The following is a 17,833-nucleotide window of genomic DNA, read 5'->3' as shown; positions in this document are numbered from 1 at the left end:
CATTCAGTCAAAGGTGGCAGTATGGAAGAAAGCCACTTATAGAGGGACACATTTTGCCATTTGTACAGCATTAAGTGGGAGGGCTAAGCAGTGTCTGTAGGACGACTGCAGTTTGTGGAGAAACATCTAACAGCAGGGAACGTCTGCCAGAGTTACGATGGGAACCAATTGAATGAAACTTTGTGGGTGTCAGACATGGGTGTAGCCACAAAGCTATTTGTGGAGAATGCTAGAGCATGTCTGATACGATAGTCATCATGGTCTTATTACTATGATCCTCCCATGACTCGTGTTTGAGGCAGACAGAACGCAAACGCATGTCAAACTCAAAATGTTCGATGAGAAGAGTCCAAACACATTACTCAAAACAAATGGGCTTTCAAGGATAGCCATTCCAGTGAGCCCACAAAATACAATTAACCAGATTTGATTCCGTCATTAGGTTCTGATATACAAGTAGCCGGCTGTCATCAAGGGGTGTAGTGGAGTGAAGCATTTCATGGCCATACAATAGCTATTAGATAGAGAACACTGAGTGTGCTGAAGTGCTTTGTCTGATAGGCAGCCATTACACATTAGTCACTGCATGCAACAGAGCACAGCAACTCCTACAGGTGAATTACAGCCCATGTAAACGCTGCTTAAGGAAAGACAACCAAAGCCATTTAAAAACAAGCAACTGATCAGTTTCCTCGAAACAAGACACTTCAAAAACACCATATCCTCATGTGTTCTCATACACCCAAGGCTCATTTGGTGTTTTCATATGTAAGATTAAGATGCCTCAAGCTCACACACCTAACTTAGAAACTTGTTTGACAGGAAGTAATTAAAAGGCACAAAAAGCCGTCACATGTCCCGCCTTCTCCCCCCCTGATGACACTCAGGTTCTTACTTCAGCTTCAGGGTTTAGGCTCTTCCCTGTAATATACAGGGCTTAAAGTAAGAAAAAAATGTCCATGCCTTAAGCCACCAGTCATTTTATTTTTTAAGCCGGTATAGGCATTATTCATTTTCTAGTCTTAACCAGCCTGGCGCACGCCTGAAATCAGCCACAGTGCCTGAGAACTTTAAGCCCTGAATATATGCTGTGCCATGCAATTCCAACAAGAACATTGGCAGGGGTTACTTAACATTTGCCTGATCATCTTTTTTTTCCCCCATCTGGAAACTAATTGGGGCAGACAATGCGTGTACACATAGTAATTTAAAGAAGGTCCAGTGTGCAAGACTACAAGCTCGGTCTCATGGCAACCAGATATGGTCTTCATGCACGGTGTATGTTCTGTGGCGTGCATGCATATATTTGTGTTCTCTACAATTTGTGGCCAAAATCGACTGTAATCAAGGCGTCTCTGGCTACAATATGAAGACGTCCTGATTTTGAAATGCTTCCTTCTATTAGCCCTGTGATCAGAATTCAGTCCTGTCTACTCTCCACCTTTCAACAATATTCTCTAAGCACCATAATCATCTAGGGCATCAAAGATCCAATGATCATAAACTCTTAAGGGTTTTGTGTCCAACGTGTCTTACACACATTCCTAACACACTGATTTATGTCTGGGAAGCAGAGGTGGACCCTGTTCACCTGGTTTTGAAGAGATGGGGGGGGGGGGGGGGTGGAGGGCTTTCCACTTTGCAAACATGAGCTAATTGTTTGCACATGTTTACAGATACTTGACATATTTCCTCTGAAAAAGGCCAAATATTGGTTCGCTGGCGTTCCATAAGCAAACTCGGAGAGATGATTACGACCGACCATGTCTCCCGATAACATCACCTCGCATTCCAGTGCATGGCTTTTCTACGTCCCTGGACTCCTCCTTAGACAATTGAGATTCCTTTCAGTGGAATGGAATCTCAATGTGTATGTGTGGCGCACAATGGACGAGTCTCGGTCTGGCAAACACATTTTTTCTTGGAGGGAGATAAGACTGGTCACGGCCTGGTTCTCCGGTACCCACTGAAACTGACCCAGCCTCTCACTGGCCTGGACTGTTACACATTCTCCAGAAGGGTGAACGAATGGCACTGAAGCGTTGCTTCAATAGGGTTGGGCAACACAGGAGGAGGTGATCAGATGAGTGTGAGTGAGAGCATGGAGTCCTGAATGGTATTCAGGAAGGAACCAAAGCTTCAAACACACAGAGAGAACAGCACAATCACTCCCACTCATTCAGCCTTATCACTGAGCTGTATGTCAAGCTGTTACACGATCGATCAATTACTACACTACCAAAAGGTCAAATCAGCAGACCAATGTTGAGAATGTTTTCAAGCTTATTGTTCAGGACTGCTCTCAATTACTTGACACACCTTGATGAGATCACCTTGGCGGAAAAATGTAACGAATCATGGTAGACAGCTGAGCAGGATGAGAGGAGATCCACTTCAACCCTGCACTGTCTGACTAACTCTGGAAGTCATGACAACCCTGACCAAAAAATAACTGCAGTTGTACTGCAGTTTTTTCAAAGTGCACTGCAGTTACAGTGCAGTACGTTAATATTTGCATGTCCAAAATATTCCATTTCTACACAGTACAGCATTATGCAGTGCGATGCAGTTTTTCAAGTCCAAAATATTGCATTTCCTGTATAAGAACTGCAAATAACAAATTGATACTCAGTTTTGATAACTGAAATAGTGCAGTTATGTTTTGTAAGGGTAAAACTAACTAAGCAAAAATTGATCAATTCAAACCAGAACCTTGTGGTCTAGCCTGAATAATTTAAACTTAGAATTACTGGGTCCAAGGCTGGGTCAATTACAACCCAAACCTTTAGGTCTAGAATGTTCGGACAAAACAGAACCTCCAGGCCCTGTATGTCCAATTAAAGGCACAGTCTTTGGATCTAGTAAGTGATGAGAAGGACTTCTCAGGGACCTTAATTACTGACCTGGTCGAAGAGCTGCTTGCCTGTAGTGCTGGGCTGGACGGCAAACTCCAGCTCCGCGTCCATAGTAGTGACGCGAACATTTACCTGGAAGGGTGGACACAGAGTTAGTCAGAGTTATAGTAAGAAATATAGATCACTTCAAGTTCTAAAGAAGAGATAAGTCATCTGACGCAAACAGTGCAATAGTGAGACTTAGATAGCTAAAATGAGTTATTTTATTGTATCTTGATATCTTAATATAAAAGTGTGCCCTGATAAGACCACAAATAGCTAACTCAAAGGGAGTGACGTTGATCATGATGGGACAGGACGGGACTGATGTTTTGACAACCACTAAAAGAGGAATTTATTTCACTAACAAGGTCCGTTACATCACTGAGCCTTCCAGCCGTTAAACAACAGAACCACAAAAGCAATACAGAGATAGGCCGGCTGCAGGGGGTGTCTTGTCAGTTGTGCGTTGGGATAGCCACAACATGAAAAGAAAATGGCCAGCCATGACAATGTGTTTACACAGAAGGAGGGCCAGAGAGAAAAAAAGGGAGAGCATAGGAGAGAGAGAAAGAGAAAGAGAGAGAGGGAGAAGAGAGAGAGAATAGAGAGAGTATACAGAGGCCGAGGGAGAGAAAGAGGAATCAATATTTGCCATTTCATTTCAATTGGCTATTGTACTTCCAGCAGCAGACAGATGCGCAACAGTTCCCTGGGCGCATGAAAGGTGTTGACAGCAGGAGGATGGGATGTGTGCTTGTTGGGCTGGGGGCACAAAGGACTGAGGGACGGTCAGTTGTGGTCACCATGTTTAAGTGTGGGGATGGGCGCCGCAGAGCAGAACACAATGACGTTTCCCGTGAGTCAAGAGGGAAAACAAAACAAATGTTCAACAAAGGAATCCCTGTTTAATGCTCCATTAATGATTGACTGCAGAGAGTTCTGCACACAGGCAAGGGGGCGGGAAGAGTCAGACATTTTTATGACGTCATCTGACATTAAAGAACTGTTTTATGAGGCTTTCTAAAATAATCCGTCATTCAAGCCTACAGTTTGACAGCCGTGTCAGAAGTCTGGTGACTGTGACGGACACTACTGGAGAGCTAATGACATTACAGTGAAGTTCCGGTGGAGTGGGATGCAGCCTCCTCAATGTCATCAACTTTTAGATTAGATAACAGTCACATTATCGCTATACAGCAAATAAAAAAACATCTTAATGTCTTCTAACATAATAGCGTGATTGTAAAGAAAGAATTACGACATGAGGCAAATATCTCTTTATAGCTCTGAGACAGGGTGTGAGATTCTGCTTTACTCAGTCAGAAAAGAAAAGATCACCGTCATTGATATCTTTATGCTATCAGGGCATTTTGCAGAAAAAAACCTCTAAATCAACTTTTTACTGTTAACAGCAATTTCGTTTACATATGCCAAAGACACACATCCCCATGAAGTGTACGTTACTGCCTGAGTACAAGTGTGTGTGCATGCATATGCCTAGTGTGTGTGTGTGTGTGTGAATGAAGGCTTGCTGTGTTGACTCGTGTAATTGCCCGGCAGTGAAAGGTGGGGGCAGATGCCTGCGGCCCGGACACAAGCAGACAGACACTGGGACAGGTAAACATGTCCTCCATCTTTCATCTGGGTCCATTGTGGGAGAGGGAGAGGGAGACGGAGGGGGAGAGAGGGAGAGGGAGGGAGAGGGAGAGGGAGAGAGGGGGAGGGAGAGAGGGAGAGGGAGGGGGAGAGGGAGGGAGAGAGGGAGAGGGCAAGAGGGCAAGAGGGAGAGAGGGCGAGCAGGAGAGGGAGAGGGAGAGGGGGAGAGGGAGAGCAGGAGGGGGAGAGGGAGAGGGGGAGAGGGAGAGAGAGAAGGAGAGAGAGAGGGGGAGAGGGAGAGGAGGAGAGGGAGAGCAGGAGAGGGAGAGGGAGAGAGGGAGAGAGAGCAGGAGAGGGGGAGAGGGAGACGGGGAGGGGGAGAGGGAGAGGAGGAGAGGGCTATGGCAAGAGAAACAGATGAGAGATGGCATGACAGGGAAGGGGTGGGGGGGTATGAGAAGCAGTGAGATCAACAAACAGCAGGGAGGGAGGGAGGGTGTGTGTGTGTGCGTGCGTTTCAGGTGGCTGACCCCCACGCCTGGCACCTTACTCTTGCTCTGTGTTCACACGTACACACACCAGAATCCCCTCAGACCTCTGAAGTGTGATAAAAACCCGTGTCACACACAAACAGGCTTAGGTTTCCAAAGGTGTTGGAAAGAACAGATCTCTTGGAAGACCTTTAGCTTGTCTGGAAGGCCTTGTGCTTTAAAGGAGGACTGTGTGAGGAGGCCAAAGCATTGCTGCCCATATGTGGGCTGGACTGAGGTGAAGGGACAACTGGGGAGGTGCAGAAATGAGTTCCTCTGGCAACAAAAAAAAAATGAAAGGCACCTGAAGGTGAAGTGTGTGTGTGTGTGTAAGTGTCTTCTGCGTTCATTATAGGAGGCAGGAGCCCCTCTTCTGTCTGTGGGAAAACAACCTCCTACCTCCCATAGCTGAGGAAGAAACTGGCAGTGAAAGACGAAAAAAAGAAGAGAAAAAAAGAGGGGAAAGGAGAGAGAGAGAGAGAGAGAGAGAGAGAGAGAGAGAGAGAGAGAGAGAGAGAGAGAGAGAGAGAGAGAGAGAGAGAGAGAGAGAGAGAGAGAGAGAGAGAGAGAGAGAGAGAGAGAGAGAGAGAGAGAGAGAGAGAGAGAGAGAGAGAGAGAGAGAGAGAGAGAGAGAGAGAGAGAGAGACGGCCGTTTAGTGGGCCAAACAAAGGTTCCCTTTCAGCCTAGCCCTCCCTGTGGTCCCTTTGCCACGCCACCATGCATTTTAATGGACCCTTCCCCAACGGCTGATCCAGAATCAGCCCAACAGGGCGGGGGGCCCCAAAAGGCCACTGACTAAACACTGACCTCAGCGCAGCCAATTCACCGATGAAGGTGTCAGTGCTGATAACATGGCCCGTTATTCCTCCGACTATCTGAAAGACCCAGCAGGCTCATTGAAAACCAGTGGAAAACCAGGGCTGGAATGTGCTCCAAAGTGTAAGGAGGGAAGCAGAGGCTGCTGGGAGCCAGGCAGCTGAATGGCAGCACACAGGCCAACAGAGGGGTGGTTTCTTCAGGCGACTCGGCTTATTTCCTGTAACAGGAGCTGTAGTTGAGTAGCCATTGAAGTCAAATGGAGAGAGAGAGAGGCCACAGTTTGCCGCAACATCAGTGAATCAATGACACACACCACCAGGTATATTTGAGAGAACTTCAGAGGTTGCTCCTATTTGATAAAACACAACCATCTTCCGACACGTGGTTTACTATGATCTCCCCTTCATAGATTAGAATGGCATGACTCGTAGTGATTTGAATAGGGCCGATTATAGACACCTGGCTAGGGCTATGGACCAAAAGTCATATCCCGATATATTTAGGTTGAATATCGGTGTGATGGACACGGCCACACATGGTAACACAAGCCCTCACTTTACAAATGCACATTATTAGTTTCTTTTGGTAAATCATGAATTTGCTGCACATTTTATTGTTTGCAGTCACATGTGCTATTCTATTCAAATAACTCACTCAACATTTTGTTTCATTTATTTACTTTATTAGTTTTGCACTTTAGCCTTACATTGTTTAATATGGGTGCACACATTTTAACACTGTAAGGTTATATAAGTTGTTTGTTACTAATCATATATGTTTCTTTTGTCTTGAGTTACCTGGGCTGAGCGTTGGGGGCGTTTCCTTCCTGGTTGGGCAAAGGCGTGGCTGAGGGCTGAGAGGACCTAAGTCTGGGTGCCGACCTATTAGACCGTACCACGTCTGCCATGTGCCCGAGGGGGGAATTTGGCCTTAGTTACTTTGCTCTGTGTTATGATTTAAGTCTATGTGTTTAGTGTATCCCCTGTTTGTGTTCTTTGGTTTGGCCAAGCCGATATATATGTTCCCTTTTGTTTCATTGTGTCAGGTTAGTTTTTTGTTCAGTCTACGTTATGTCAGTTGTGTCTTTAGTGCCATTATACCTTTGGTTGACCTCTTTTATAGGCCTAATTATCAGTTTGTGGACTTTGTCAGTTTTGATCATTTTTTGGGTAATAAAACCCTCCATTTTGAACTAAACCTCCTTGTGTCCTCATGCCTCACTGATCGGTCCCCTTACAATTGGTGGCAGTGGTGGGATCTTCCAGTGACGGACACATGTTTTTTTTCTTTAAAACTCCCCCAACACAAGAAAGATGAATCGTGGTGGAAGGACAAGAACAAAAGAACAAGAAACAAGTACAAGCCAAGCGGCCCAGGAAAAGTCAGCAGATGGCGATGTGGGAAGACCTGGAGAACCGGGACTGGATGAGACCGACGATGGAGGAAGTGAGCCAACCCTTGCAGACCTGGCAGCCATTCTCCGTGCGCACATGGGGCAGCAGGAGGCCCGAGACGAGAAGCAGAGGGAAACCGCTGCAAGGCAAGAGCAAAGGTTTAAAGCACTTCAACACCAGTTTCAGATGCTGCAGTTAGAGGTACAAGCTCGAACATCTCCATTGCCAGATCCTCTAACAACAGACTTTGATCCAGACCTTGAGGCTCCTCCCAGCAGACCTCACTCACAAGCTCAGGTGGAGCCCATGGTCATCACTGATGCAAGTAAGACTGCAGCAGGTCAGGTTCATCCACGTCATGGGCCTAAACTGGAAAAATTAACTGAAAATGATGATATTGAACATTTTCTTATTACATTCGAACGTATTGCTGTAGCTTGCCGTTGGCCGAAAGTAGATTGGGTTTTTCACCTGATGCCTTTATTAACGGGGAAAGCTAGAAGTGCTTATGTGCATATGGACATTGATGACTCCCTTGAATATGACAAAGTTAAGACTGCTATTCTCTCCAAATATGACATTAACCCTGAGACCTATAGGCAGAGATTCCGCTCCCTAGAGGTGAATCCTGATGAAAGCCCCAAGGAGCTGTACGTGAGGCTTAAGGAGCTCTATGGAAAGTGGATACAGCCAAAAGGTAAAACGATTCATGATGTTGGTGAAATGATCATATTGGAGCAATATTTGAGAATGGTGTCCCCTGAGCTTCAGGTCTGGATCAAAGAGCACGACCCTGCTTCAGCAATGGAGGCTGCTAAGCTGGCGGATGTCTTTGTGGCAGCGCGAAAGAAGGGGCAGCCATGGAGCCACAATTCATGGAAGACAACAAGAGACAGCCGTAAAACCATCCCGCAGCACTACCTGAAGCCAGAGGCCAGTGGGGGTAAGCCGGTCATTGGGGAGAGTCGATTCATGCCCAAGCCACAAAAGCCAGCCGGTAAGATACCCATCTGTTATCTATGCGGAGTAGAAGGCCACACCAAGCCTATGTGTCCTAAAAACACAGCAAAGTCCAACAATATGTGTGTTGTGCCACGACCTGGTGTGGATTCAGTTCACATTAACGATCAAGATGCCAAGATGATCTATGTTGAAGTAAATGGGACTGCTCTTAGAGCCTTAATTGATACTGGGAGTGGACAGACGCTTGTACACAGGAAATTTGTGCCGCCTTATATTGTCAGTACCAAAGATGCTGTGCCCATTTGTTGTGTGCATGGAGACGAGAAGTGTTATTCCACAGCCGAGATGTACATTAAAGTTGAAGATCAAACCTATCTGTTGAATGTTGTGGTTGCTGATAATTTGCCCTACCCTGTCGTACTAGGCCGTGACCTCCCAGTGTTGCTGGATCTGTTGGAGCCAGACAAGAACCTGAAATGTTGTGCTGCCGTCACTAGAGGACAAGCTAAGAAGTCGAACGAGCACCAGGAGATTCACAGCACCCTGCCATTTTACAACTATGAGTTGGAGACAAAACCCGGGAAGTCTCGTAAGACTCGTAGGCAGAGAAGACGGGAAAAATTTCTTCATACTGTTGTGAAAGTTCCAACTAATGCTGAACCTGAGTCACCTCTAGGATTTCAGATGCCAGTCGATATCATTGACATGCAGAAAGCTGATAATTCTTTAGCCCCTCTGTTTCAGAATGCCAGTGAGAAGGAACAAGGAGCTGATCGATCTGGATGGGAACAAGGCGTACATACTCCAGAAGGGTATCCTCTATCGCCAGCAGGGGTCAGTGTTGCAGCTTGTGGTCCCCCAAGCAGCTAGAGACATCGTATTGCAGCTGGGGCATGCAGTTCCCTGGGCAGGCCACCTAGGTAGACACAAGACCACAGCTCGCATTAAGCGTCATTTTCACTGGCCCAGTCTGTACAGAGATGTTGCCCAGTTCTGCAAAAGTTGTCCAGAATGTCAAATAACATCTGCTAACCTACCACCCAGAGCCCCGCTCCAACCACTCCCCATTATTAGTACACCATTTGAACGCCTAGGAATGGATATCGTCGGTCCCGTAGAGAAAAGCAAAGCCGGGAACCGTTACATGCTAGTCATAACAGACTATGCGACCAAATACCCAGAAGTTTACCCATTGAAGTCTATAAAAGCAAGATCGGTTGCCTTTTGTCTGGTACAGTTCTTCTCTAGAATGGGTTTTCCACAAGAAATTCTCACTGACCAGGGAACTAACTTCATGTCAACTCTCTTAAAGCAGGTCTATCAATTGCTGGGAATCAGAAGCCTGAGAACAACGCCATACCACCCACAAACCGACGGGCTGACAGAACGCTTCAATAAGACCCTGAAGCAGATGCTGGGGAAGTTCGTCAGCAGCAGTGGTACAGATTGGGACCTCTGGTTGCCATATCTCTTGTTCGCATACCGTGAAGTCCCCCAGGCCTCAACGGGTTTCTCTCCGTTCGAACTCCTCTATGGACATGAAGTCCGAGGGCCTTTGTCTTTGTTAAGGGAGATCTGGGAGGGTGACCAGGGGAGAGAGAAGGCTGTTAATGTTGTGTCCTATGTTGTACAGATGCGGGAGCGTTTGCAGAAGATGAGTGAGCTTGCCCAAGCACATATGGCGGCGGCCCAGCAGCAACAGAAGGGTTGGTATGACCAGAAGGCCCGCCAAAGATCCTTCAGCCCTGGCCAGAAGGTGTTGGTGCTTCTTCCAAGCAGTGACAGCAAGCTGCTAGCGAGATGGCAAGGCCCATTCGAAGTGCAGAAGAAACTTGGGCCAGCTACATATCAGATCTCGACTCCAGGTCAGTCACGCCATAGTAGGGTGTTGCACGTAAACCTCCTAAAGGAGTGGGTGCAGCGACCTGAAAAGAGCCCAGATGTAATGCTGGTTAGAAGTATACTGGAAGAAGAGGAGGTAGATGAACAGTACTTACCCCCTGCTGGTGATCCGGTGAACTTCAATCTTAGCCACCTCTCAGAGGGTCAACAGCTCCAGGTGAGGGCGATCTGCAGTCCTGAGGTGTTCCGGGAGAGTCCAGGGAGGACTGATCTTGTTGTCCATGATATCGTTCTTAAAGAAGGTGCTTCTCCAAAACGTCTCAGTTACAGGATCCCAGAACGCCTGCTGACGGCACTGAAGGGGGAGGTGGATGTCATGCTCTCCCAGGGCGTCATAGAGCCTTCCAGAAGTGAATGGTGCAACCCTGTAGTCCTTGTGCCGAAAAAAGACGGCAGCATAAGATTCTGCATCGACTTCAGGTATCTCAACTCTGTTTCCCAATTCGATTCTTATCCGACACCAAGGATTGATGACCTGTTAGAACGTTTAGGAAAAGCAAAATTCTTAACTACCATTGATCTCTGTAAGGGTTACTGGCAGGTCCCTCTGACTCAGCGGTCCCGGGACCTAACAGCTTTCCGGACTCCGTTGGGGCTGTTTCAGTTCACTGTACTACCATTTGGGCTCCATGGGGCCGCAGCCAGTTTTCAGAGGCTAATGGACCAGGTGCTCTGGGATTTTTCTGATTTCGCAGCGGCATATTTGGATGATATAGTCCTTCACAGTGATAGCTGGGACCAGCACCTGGAACATCTGAGCCTTGTCCTGGGTCGTCTCCGCTCTGCTGGGCTGACTGTCAATCCATCCAAGTGCGTCTTTGCAGCATCCGAGACGGAGTACCTGGGCCATACAGTGGGGAATGGAGCAATACGACCACAGGTCAGCAAGGTCCAAGCCATAGGGTCATGTCCTTTACCACAGACAAGGAAGCAGCTCCGCTCTTTTCTTGGTATGGCTGGCTTCTACCACCGCTTCATCCCTCAGTTCTCCACCAGGGCAGCGCTCCTCACCGACATGACTGGGACCCGGAACCCAAATCAGATCCAATGGACGGAGGAAGCGGTGGCGGCGTTTCATGATCTCCGCCAGTCACTGAGTGAGCAGCCAGTTTTGTTTAGTCCTGACTTCAATGATGCATTTATCTTGCAGACTGATGCTTCCGACAGGGGCTTGGGAGCCGTGCTTCTCCAGGGGCCCCCGGAGGACCGCCATCCAATCGCTTACATAAGTAGGAAGTTGTTTCCCCGCGAAGTCCGGTACTCAACAATAGAAAAGGAGGCGCTGGCTATTAAGTGGGCCCTTGATTCTTTCCGCTATTATCTCCTGGGTAGAGAGTTCACGTTGGAGACAGATCATAAGGCGCTCCAGTGGATGGAGAAGATGAAGGATGCCAATGGAAGAATCACCCGATGGTACCTGGCTCTCCAACCGTTCCGCTTCAGCGTCCAGTACATCCCAGGCAAAGAGAACCTGACAGCTGACTACCTCTCTCGCAGTACCAGCGAGAGTCCTGAAGGGGGGGGGTGTGTGATGGACACGGCCACACATGGTAACACAAGCCCTCACTTTCTTTTGGTAAATCATGAATTTGCTGCACATTTTATTGTTTGCAGTCACATGTGCTATTCTATTCAAATAACTCACTCAACATTTTGTTTCATTTATTTACTTTATTAGTTTTGCACTTTAGCCTTACATTGTTTAATATGGGTGCACACATTTTAACACTGTAAGGTTATATAAGTTGTTTGTTACTAATCATATATGTTTCTTTTGTCTTGAGTTACCTGGGCTGAGCGTTGGGGGCGTTTCCTTCCTGGTTGGGCAAAGGCGTGGCTGAGGGCTGAGAGGACCTAAGTCTGGGTGCCGACCTATTAGACCGTACCACGTCTGCCATGTGCCCGAGGGGGGAATTTGGCCTTAGTTACTTTGCTCTGTGTTATGATTTAAGTCTATGTGTTTAGTGTATCCCCTGTTTGTGTTCTTTGGTTTGGCCAAGCCGATATATATGTTCCCTTTTGTTTCATTGTGTCAGGTTAGTTTTTTGTTCAGTCTACGTTATGTCAGTTGTGTCTTTAGTGCCATTATACCTTTGGTTGACCTCTTTTATAGGCCTAATTATCAGTTTGTGGACTTTGTCAGTTTTGATCATTTTTTGGGTAATAAAACCCTCCATTTTGAACTAAACCTCCTTGTGTCCTCATGCCTCACTGATCGGTCCCCTTACAATCGGTATACGATATCCCGATATTTTTTCTGCAAAGTTAGAGCTGTAAAATGAAATGTTCAGTCAAATATGAGTAGTTTTATTGAAAACTCACTACTCAAATAAACATAAAACGGGAGTGCCTTTTTTGAAATCAAAGCTCCGTAAGGTGCACATTTAAATAAAAAAAATATCTTAAATAAAAATATCCTATAAAATAAAATGGGCCAATATTTTTCTGAAATAAATATATTTATATGAGAAAAGTAGTGTGCAGTTTCACAGCAGTGCGGAGAGGGGAGAGGGGGCAGAGAGCTCCGGTCAGCGGCTCAAATTTGAACTATATCGATATATACGATATGGTCTAATTCCATATCGCATTTTAAAATATATCGATCGGGTGTGACGCTACGTGTGTGCTCTGAGTGCTTGGCCCGTCAATAGCCCAAGTGTCGGCAGGCTGCTTATTCATCAAGATATTCTGCTATGAGTGAGTGGCAGCTAGCCTATCTCAGTTCCAGAAATTCTCGGAGGCCAGACGTGGACGGAATTTCCACACTGGGCCAGGGGTCCTTTATGACATCATAATGAGCCACTGTGAGGCGGCCCATTCACCCAAAGGGGGAGAATCACAGTCATCTCTCTATTTTTAACAAGGTGACTGTAGTACACACAACCCACTGCCATGGTTGCCTCATACTGAAAAGAGAAGTTTGGGTATACCGTATGTATGTTTGTCTGTAACCCACACCTGCCTGTAGGAGACGTAGGGAAGTAGGCAGGGCTCCAGACTAACTTTTTTTCTTAGGTGCACCAGCAAAAAAGTTAGGTGCACCCAAATTTTCAACCACATCGCATTTAACACCGCAGCAGGTTCACTTTTTTCCCTTAATTACTGTCCTATATAGGTTGTCCTATGACTTATGATTTACAATTCTACAAGAAAAGTAACTTAATGAAGTGTTGGTGCTTTAAGTGCTTCACTGAGCTGAAATGTAAACTTAAAACATCTCAAGATGAATTCAATAAAAATAACAGTGAGTAAATTAACAGTGCATGTCTTTTAAGGGCTTCAAATCTCATGGCTCAATGTCTTACATACTATCCTTCATGATCTTTAGGCCTTGGCTAAACCAGCTCGCCATGCTAGCATCTTCCATAGAAATGTATTTGAGCACAATTTAAAGAGATGTTCCAAGTAGCCTGGGGGATTTTTATGTGATTTTGCAATGATGATTGCAATAATCATTTGACAGCCCCACAATGCAATTTACTTTTTAATTTTAGTATTTTTAATTTTTCAATAAGAACATCACTATGGTTAATGCAGTAACGAAATGGTAGGCCTATTATTATAGGCTATTGCAATGACTTGCCATGCTCGATCTAAATGTGTCCATTCGATTCACCGTACACAATGACCACAGTTATACATGCAGGGAATATTCAGGGTTTAAATGTAGCAGCGATATTCGGTTTGCGCCAAATACCGGATTGAATTGATTGATGCCATCAGAATGAGTTTACACAACTCGCGCGCAAAACGAATATTGCTGTTGAAAACCGGGTTACTCCCTGCATGTAACTGCGGTCAAGGACGCACTCCTTTTCGGCGATATCTGTATCTCTCTCGTTCGGGAAGGCCTTGTATGCATTGTTCGCAATTTTAAGACGTCTTTTCATCTGCAATGACTCCTATAAATTTGGCGCAAGTGGCATTCCTGTACGTCGGGTTTACTGCAAACTATTTTTCTGATGAATAATTATTTCGGACTGAACTTGGTGAAGGGAAGTTTCACTAGGCCTATCGTAGGCAATGATAAACTTGATCATCATCTCGGGCTCGTCTGATCGGTTTGCTGCTGCCAGCCGCCGAAAGGCAGTGGGGAGAGGGGACATTTATCTCGGCCTATGTGACCACACTGTAATGCACATCTACAACTACATCCACACTGTTTATCTGACGGGTCACTGACCTCTGTCTCTTTCGCTCTCTCTCTCTCTCTCTCTCTGCAGCACACGCATTTTCAAATTTACACACAGGTACTGGGCCACGGCCAATCAGAGGGGAGGTCCCGCCCTTCTCTATCTTTGATTTGTTTAAACCACGATATTGGCCAAATATGTGTCTGTTATTGAACCAAAGGTAGAGAGTTTCAATGCGGACACATTTTCCTCTCTCGAATAGCTGATCGCACCGGTGCGACCTCCGATTTGTTTTAGTCGCACTTTTGAAAAATTAGGTCGCATATGCGACCAAATTGGTCGCACTCTGGAGCCCTGGTAGGGATAAAAAAGGAGAAGCTCTCTTCAATTTCACAACATTGGAACGTACACCCATTGTTGTCAATACCATTTTTCTACCCTTTCAGTAGAAATAAAGTGTGTGTGTGTGTGTGTGTATATATGTGTGTGTGTGTGTGTGTGTGTGTATGTAAGATGCCAGACACGAGGCAGAAGGAGGGTCCTGCCGGTGCACTAAAAGGCCGTAAACATCTCGCCGTTTTTTTGTTGGGTCTGCTTTGGGGAGACAGAGGAGGGGGAGTGGAATGGCCTCTAAAACAAAAAAGGGCCCATGACAGTGGCGTGTTTTAAGATGACCTTTCACTCATTCTGAGAGCCATCATAAAACCACAAGTTCCTCGAGACTTCTTATTGTGTGCCACACGCATGCGGACAGAGCCACAGACCACAAAGACAGGGCCTCTTCACTTGAGGATGTCTCTTAACAGACTCAAGAATGATGTCTGGCTGTTGAAACACACACACACACACACACACACACTCTCTTCAGTGGCCATTTGAGGGGATCTTAGCAACACTATTGGCAACCAAACTAACCTCACAAACAAATATTTAATAAACACATGATGCTCTTCTGAGATAGCTCTTTTCAAGCAGACTTCATGCCCTTCTAGCACTTCCTTAATCACTTCCAACAAACACTCATCCTCTTGCTACCCACACTCATCGTGGCCTTGACATGCTGAGAGGAATTACAAGTGAAACACCTACCAAATCAAATGATGAATGGAACTTTAATTAAACATTACCTAAAAAAAGGTGTCATAACGAGACCCATCAACACCCTATCAATTATTCAGCGGAACAAGCGGCAACAATAAGCTCGCTGGACAATGAAGGGAAACACCCAGCAAGAGTGACACCAAACTGGCGACACACCTCCAGCGGGTGAGGTCATCATCATCATCAACATCAACATCATCATCATCATCATCATCATGTGTCGGGAAACCGGATTTGGGGCGAAGGGAAAATGTCCTTCTAAAGCCGCCATTCCCTGAATGGCATTGCAAGGAATGTCTTGGCCAGCATTCCAGGGGGCTTGAGTCACACGGTATGTCCTGATGTAGGGGGGACCCACTGACACAGAGGTGAGATATGCCTGTGTGTGTGTGTGTGTGTAAAAGGTTTGCAGGGAACCTTCTAGTACGTAATTGAACAGGTTATGAATCCATGACACATGGAGGTGTGGGGGATTAAACCACCATTCATAAAACACATGACATCATGTACATGTGACCCAATTAGAGAGCATGGACATCAAATGACTTGATATGGTCATTCAGAATCAGATGCTCAAAAAAAAAGAACTGTTGACACTCTAAAATAACACCTGACCATCTAACAAACACTACTAAAGGTGGTGATACAACAGTGTTACAGTTAGGCAACATACCAATCCAACATATCATCCACCCAAGAAGTAAGTACACAATATTTTTCACCAATATGAAGTGGTCCTTCTCTCCATCAACCTTAACCATGTCACACACAGTAAATAGCTTCTGCCCCAAAAAACTCTGGCCAAGTGAGTAACCTCATTTCAACATTCTAGAAAGTTCTCCCCTGAACCTCTGAGGAAGATTTGACTACAAACACACACAAACACACTATTTGTAGGTCCCATGCTATTAATAGAATTCAGTTATAGTCAAACAAATACATAGATGTTGTTCAACAGCAGAATTTTTCAGTTAAAATGTTAAAATGTACCATATTCTCCCCAGATAGGCCAGGCAATTAAATAAAATATGCCTATAAATATCCAAATACATATATAAATACATGCCATTACATTAGTGTGGCTTTCTGGCCGAGTCAGGAGTGCTGTAAAGCAGCAGTTGTGCCATTATTGATATCATGGAAAAGAAAACAGCAGGCCTGTGTGTTTTGGCTAAAAAAAATACAAGAGTTCTCTATTTCTCCCTGTGTGTGTGTGTGTGTTCCATCCACCAACGGTGTCCCACCATTCATGTTGCCACACAACACAGATGAGGTCACTTCCACACTACTGTTCATGACAACCCTGAAGCAACTTCAAAAACAAACCAACAACATGCTTTTGACTGGGGCCCATTAAAACACCCATGTCCTTGCAAGAAGCCCATGTCTGATGCCAAGAGCATTGATGCACCAAAGATAAAACAAAATTTTCCAATCAGTAGGGGAAATGTTACAGTCTTTCTCAAATATCTGAACCCAAACAAATTCCTCTGCATGTAAAAATATCTACGGTTATCAGTCAATCCATCCGTCCGTCCATTCATACATAGCTTCCATTCCATCCATGTAAAACTAGTCATGAATGTGGCTCTTTCCTGGCCAAACAATGCTGAATAACTCTTCCTCTTTTTCCTGGTCAGAGAGAGAAACACCATTGTTGTGTTCCAGGCTCGCCCCCGGACTACAGAGCGCTATGACTGGGTCAAGGCGTCCAGGAGGACCCTAGCGGGTCGATGAGTCAAAGCTTTATTGAGTACAGCACATCATTCATTCCCGAAGAAGCCCTAATTACGGCCACCGCAGATTTTTTAAAATACCAGTTCAGCGGAATACCTAACTGGGATCCTGTATCCCTCCCCTGATCCTACAGACAAAGGTTAATTCTCCCTCAAGCAAGTCTGGGTAAAGAGATGTTTATTTCATGATAACATGAAACAAAATGTTATTCACACACATTCCAGATTAAATTGGCTGTAGATGTTGGTAAAGACTGGCAGAGTATGTTCGAACTGTCACACACGGCAACTGTCGGAATGAAAGTTAAAAGCATGGTTCGCTACAAATGTAGCCTACTAAACATCCTCTAAAAGGCACAATGTTACAATTCACGTTCAGTGAAACACGTTCTATCGCTACACCGGTGCTACAAGAAGAGCTTTATGCGAGGATACATGCGTGTTTATCCTACTACAGAGAGAGTTGTGCTTAAAAAAACATACTCACCGGTTTAGGCATATTGAATCCTTCTGTAAACTCCTAGCAGCAACTGTAGTAAAAATCGGTCAAACAATCCTTCAGATAGATGAAACGTTCACCGGCGTCTGTCTCTAGAAAGAAGAGAAACCAGTTTGAGGAACCCGGGCAAGACCGACTCACTGACGGACTAGCCCTCCTTTAAACACTCGCTGGGACATGCAGTCATTTTGACGCACTCCATGTCCTTATGAATCACGATTTTTATATGGAAGTGTAGAAAGATTGCGCATAGCCTCACCCA

At 45.6% G+C, this 17,833-nt stretch overlaps 1 protein-coding gene across 1 annotated transcript in view; it reads right to left on the bottom strand.

The window, feature by feature from the left end:
* The window catches only part of ezrb (ezrin b), a 41,578-nt gene that overhangs the window by 22,738 nt on the left and 1,007 nt on the right, over nucleotides 1-17,833 (bottom strand). The window contains exons 2-3 of the mRNA XM_076273059.1: nucleotides 17,560-17,661; nucleotides 2,904-2,987 (exon numbers count right to left, since the gene is read on the bottom strand). Coding sequence (XP_076129174.1) covers nucleotides 2,904-2,987; nucleotides 17,560-17,571 — 96 coding nt within the window. The 5' untranslated portion in view covers nucleotides 17,572-17,661. The remainder of the gene's footprint in view (nucleotides 1-2,903; nucleotides 2,988-17,559; nucleotides 17,662-17,833) is intronic.

Source organism: Alosa pseudoharengus, unplaced genomic scaffold, assembly GCF_046254945.1.
Source record: "Alosa pseudoharengus isolate Yale_2024_CS ecotype anadromous, Long Island Sound unplaced genomic scaffold, YU_APseudo_1.1 YU_APseudo_1.1_scf_7, whole genome shotgun sequence".
Lineage (NCBI taxonomy): Eukaryota > Metazoa > Chordata > Actinopteri > Clupeiformes > Clupeidae > Alosa > Alosa pseudoharengus.
Note: the sequence above shows the minus strand (reverse complement) of the source record. Positions and strands in the feature narration are given on the sequence as shown.